General features: G+C 42.6%; 1 protein-coding gene across 1 annotated transcript in view; it reads left to right on the forward strand.

Annotated features, from left to right (window-relative positions):
* Window positions 1–5,457, forward strand: part of LOC101859163 (SCO-spondin-like) — a gene marked incomplete at its 5' end in the record, with an annotated part of 124,633 nt that overhangs the window by 32,383 nt on the left and 86,793 nt on the right. The window contains 1 exon segment of the mRNA XM_035969136.1: window positions 2,959–3,182. Coding sequence (XP_035825029.1) covers window positions 2,959–3,182 — 224 coding nt within the window.

A 5,457-nucleotide genomic window follows, 5' to 3' on the forward strand; every position in this document is an offset into this window, starting at 1 on the left:
TAGATAGATAGATAGATAGATAGATAGATAGATAGATAGATAGATAGATAGATAGCAGGCGAATTTCCACTTCGGTTGGCATGCTGGCAGGCAGCAGGTTTTTGTAAGTACTAGCATTGACATGGAGATTTTGACCAACATCTCTATGCTTCCCTGAGCATCATAACGCACGTCCTCCCCAACCCACTCCCCGTTTGTCCTGTTTGCTTGAATGAAATGACATGAAATGTTCCATCGGCACCACAGGCAGGACGAGCCTCCCACAATAGTATTTGATTCTCTGTCACGGGCTTGGAGGAATCCAGTGTTAACTACAAAGTATCGAACAGATGATAGTACTTCTTTTCCCCTATAAAATGTTCGTACCTCTTCCAGTAATAATTATGAAATTTCCCTTATAGAATTATTTGCTTTGAAGATGATAATGCTCAATGTTTCTCTACACTAGGTTCGATTTCATCTGTCTTTGTTTCCCCAGCTTCGATCTACCAGGTAATCTCGAGAATTTGTTACATATGTAGTCCGTTTACCAGACTGGACAAGTGTGGTCCAGATGACACAGGGCTTATCAAAACATCGGAGCAACACCCTTCTCAAACGACACCCCCCCCCCCTTTCCTCATAATAAAACTCTCATTTTTCCTACACGTTTTCCTAAAATAAATTCATACTAGTACAGAACCCATCAAAATAAACTAATCTCTGCACCCCGAATCCACTGAAATTATTTCAAAAAATTCCGTAACCCCTAACTCCACATCCCATGCCATCTCAGAACCCCTCTCTTCCTGGAATAAAATATATTTCGTACGTCTCCTTCCTCCCTTCCAACCTCTTCCCATTCAAACAAATTACTGCATCACTACGCTGCATCCCTTCCCCTTTACAACATACCTTTTTATTATTATTTCTACCCCAGCGCCGAACCTCCCTCTTCCCTAGGAAAAATAAATCAAGCAAATGAAAAGAAAAGAACTAGCATGTGTCTGTACCTAGGCCTAATCATTAACCCAAATCCCAACCTTACCCTAACCCTAACTCAAACCCTAACCCTAACCGAAATCCTAACCCTAACACTAACCCTAACCTTATCCCTAACCATAAACCTAACCCAAACCCTAATCCAAACCCTAACCCAAACATTAACCCAAACCCCGACCAAACAATAACCCTAATCCCTAATCGTAACCCTAACCATAATAATACCCCCAACCTTAACCCCAACCCTTAACTTTTAACCTTAATCTAACCTAACACTAACACTAACCCAAACCCTGTCTAATCCCTAACCCAAACCCCAACCCTAACCCAAACCCTAATCCAAACCCTAACCCAAACCCTAACCGAAACAATAACTCAAGCCCTAACCAAAACCCAAACCCTATCTCAAACTCTAACCCCAACACTAACCCTTAACCCCTATTCCTAACCTAACACTAATCCTTACCCCTATCCTAACCCTAACCCTAACCTAACCCCACCCGAACCCTAACCCTAACCAGAGCCCCAGGTCTTCACCACTAGCTCTAACCTTAACTCTAACCACTAGGCATAACCCTAGCCCCATATCCTTTACCCCTAACCACTAACCCCTAACCCTTAACCCTTTAACCTTAAATCCTAACTCTAGCCCTAACCATAACCTTAACACTGTGTGATATCATCATCATCATCATCATCATCATCATCATCATCATCATCATCATCATCATCATCATCATCATCATCATCATCATCATCATTGTAAATAGCAGGGAATAAAAAAGGTTGAGACTGGTAGAATTTTCAAAGTTTATACAGGTTCAACGTTTCGCCCGGTAAAGGGCTTCATCAGGGAAATGATACTAAAAATAATGTAAGATCTAATAACTACAAGCTATAGCATCATCATCATCGTCATCATTTCTCACTCCGTGTCACCGAAAAGAACTCTCTAAATGTCATATCCTGGGATTTAGTCTCCACCTCTGTCCAGCTGTATCCCATCTCCTGTATGACCGAATAATAATTATTATTATCATCCCCTCCCCTTTCCATTCCTCTCTCCACCCTCGTCTTCCTCCACCCTTACACCCACCCTTCTCATTCTATAAAAGTCGTGACTATGGGGTGGATTCATGAGATCCTCTCCCCTCCATCACCATCCCCCACCCTAGCTCCACCTCCACCCACCTCGTCCCCCATCCACAACATTCTACTAAATTCGTGAACTATGGGACGGATTCTTCACACGCTGTTCAGAGTTTGCCTTGAATTGACCCAGACCGTCTGTCGTTGTAAAAATGTCCAACTCTTCAGACTCCCTGTTTCCAAAAGACTGGGATCTTGTTACACAATTGCACTACCCTTTTTTCTGAAATGTTGAATAATAATATATAAATGAGCACTAAGAGAAATTGGCTCAGACCTTTGGTAGCCACAAGTTTCATAATACCATCCTCTCAGCCCCTTTGTTGCCAAAAGCCACACGTTTCATATATTATCATCATCTCAGCCCTTGTGAAGTCAAAAGTTCCACATAGTCCTCTCAGCCTTTTGATAGTCAAAAGTTCCACTTAATCCTCTCAGCCGTTTGGTAGCCAAAGATTCCACATAGTTTACTCAGCCATTTTTTTTCCACAAGTCCCATAAAATCGTCTTCTCAGCCGTTTAGTAAGGAAACGTTCAACATAGTCCTCTCAGCCTTTTGATAGCCAAAAGTTCCACATAGTCTTCTCAGCCCTTATGTAGCTGCAAGTTCCATAATTTTGTCCTCTCAGCCCTTTGGTAGCTACAAGTTCCACAAAGGCCTTTCAGCCCTTTGGTGCCCAAAAAGTTCCTCATAGTCTTCTCAGCCCTTTGGCAGCGAATAGTTCCTCTCTTATACATTAAAAGTTTGTAGACCCCGCTCAAGGCAAACAAAGCGGACGTGAACAGTTCGAACCAGCGGAGAGAATCAGTCCTGTCGTTCTTGTGTCTAACTGTGGGTTACGCTGTGTGTCTTCTCTCCACTAGTGGACGGCGAGTGGTTGTCCTGGCGAGCGTGGGGCGGGTGCTCCAGCTCGTGCGGCGGCGGCGTGCAGACGCGGGTGCGACACTGCCAGCAACCTCTGCACGGCGGACTCGTCTGTGACGGCAACGGCGAGGACTCGAGGGCCTGCAATGAGCACAACTGTCCCAGTGGGTGGCACGGATGGGTCACCGTCACCTCACTAGACTAGCTACCATACACTTGGAGTGGAATATCCTAGACTGTCGTCGGTGTTGCAAGCAATCCACTTAAGTCTATTTGGCTACATTTTACGTCAGAGGGAAAAAAACCCTAGATTTTGTTGTCATGTTCCCGTCAGGAAACAAAAAAAAAGCAAGAAAATCGTAAGCCTTGACAATAGCATTAAACTGCATTTTGGTGATGCTGAAAGGTTCATCTTTGATGGCGCTTTGAGAGGGTGTAAACATCGAGAATTTTCCAAATTTGGACTTGAGTGGACTGCTTGCGACAGCGACGATGTGCACTGTGGCGTCATTCCGGTCCATCATGAACCACGTCATTTGATTCTGTTTGGAATTAAATGGAAAGCAAGGAGGGAAAGGTTGCGCGTGCACTCAGCTAAACGAGGTTGGTGGTTTTGCCCTTCAATAATCGCGCGTCCACAGTACACGGTCCGGGATGTTCTAACTCAAGTCCATGGTGACGACACAGCTCATAGCGCCGGGTTATGCTCTCACAAGTTAGCCACTTCTCGCAAAACTGACTTGACTTGTCAATTCTTCCTTTTTCAAGTACTTTGGCAGTCTTTTTTTTTAAATAGCGCCATTTAAGGAAACGTTTTTTTCCTGTTTATCGAGCATGACAGGTTTCAAATTAAAATCGGGCTTTTGATTTAAGGGAAGAAAATCGAGTCCTCAAACCAGACATTATTGGTCCTCTGCTGCCATCTTGACCTACTTTCAATCGTTGACTCTTCCTACTGTGCAACGTTCTTTGAATCACCTACCACCTCCTAAACGATCTAACTTGTGTCTTTGGAGGAGTAAAACACCTACATTCAAAATACATTGGTTTAATCAACTCAAATCATAGAAACCTGGACAAGTAGTTTGGAAGGTAAGACAGGAAGGATGAGGAATGAGTAAAAGATCAGTTTTTTTCCTCTATGCCGTTCTCTCTATCCGCGTTTCCGCTCTTCGACGAGACAGACGTTTTATCGGACCACAACGTGTTTGGCGTTTTCACAACGTACGTCAAAGTCAGACTTTGCTTGAAGGTTAACAAGATTCTGAGAACATGACTTGGTCCCACGACATGGCACGGTTCATGCGGTGGAGTTGTAGTGACAGCAACTGGTGAAAAACAAATAATGAATAGCATTTGTGTTGAGCACATACTCGCTCAACAGTAAGATCTATTCACTTTACAATGTGTACTATTACCCTATCACTATCATATCTTAGAACACTCAGAAATATTATCGGCTTCCTGGGAAGCATACAAAGCAAGCAGCAGTTGATTAAGGGCTTAAACACTAATCAGCTTACAAGATCTTTCGCTATCGGGTATTATGAATACTGGTCTCCCGATAAAAAGGTGGTGCATTATATCAGCAATAAGTCAAGTACGCTTTGGAGATTTCCGTTTGCTTTTATCTGAGCAGCGTTTGGGCCTATACAGAACAGCAGAAGCTAGCTTTTAAAAAAACTGGAATAGGGAAACAATGGTTCAATTGTTAAAGATGTTTTTATACAGCGATTTCTCCATAGAAACGAAAACCTGCAATGTTATAAATTTTTAAGTTCCTAAATCATGAAAATAATGCTTGGTCATGGTTTTATTAATTTTGAATGCTACCTTTGTAAAAATTGTGAAGGACTGAAGACTGTACTGACTTTTTTTCTTTAAAAGTGACATAAAGGTTAACGCTACCAGAAATGTTTATTTATTATAATATAGATGACAGTGAGCAGGCTGATTTGATACATTAAAAAGATGTTTCTACTACTTCATTGCTATGAAAAAAAACCCCACATCCTAACGTTGTCAGTGGTAGACCTGGAAGCTCTCACTTTAACGTCAGAACCAGTTGCTGCCGACTCTGTCTTCGGCTGTCCAGTGAACTGACCAGTTGCCGAGACACCCACTCCCGCGCAGAACCATGCCTCAGTAGTGCACAGAGATATTAAGACCCATTCCATCCATATAGTACACCCCCACCCCCCCTAAATAAACTCCTTCTTTCCTATCAAACATGTATCGTCATTATCTCTCCTTCGTCTTTTTTTTTATTTGTTTGTTTGTTACCTTCTATTAACACTCCTATTCATCGGCTCTTGCATGACCTATTTGTGTTGCAAGTGCCGTAAAACTCTTATTAAAACTAAAACCGAACAAAGATCCTGTTTCCGTTTGATTGTTGTAAGTTCACCTTTCACACACACACACACACACACACACACACACACACACACACACACACACAC

Source organism: Aplysia californica, unplaced genomic scaffold, assembly GCF_000002075.1.
Source record: "Aplysia californica isolate F4 #8 unplaced genomic scaffold, AplCal3.0 scaffold00119, whole genome shotgun sequence".
Taxonomy (NCBI): domain Eukaryota; kingdom Metazoa; phylum Mollusca; class Gastropoda; order Aplysiida; family Aplysiidae; genus Aplysia; species Aplysia californica.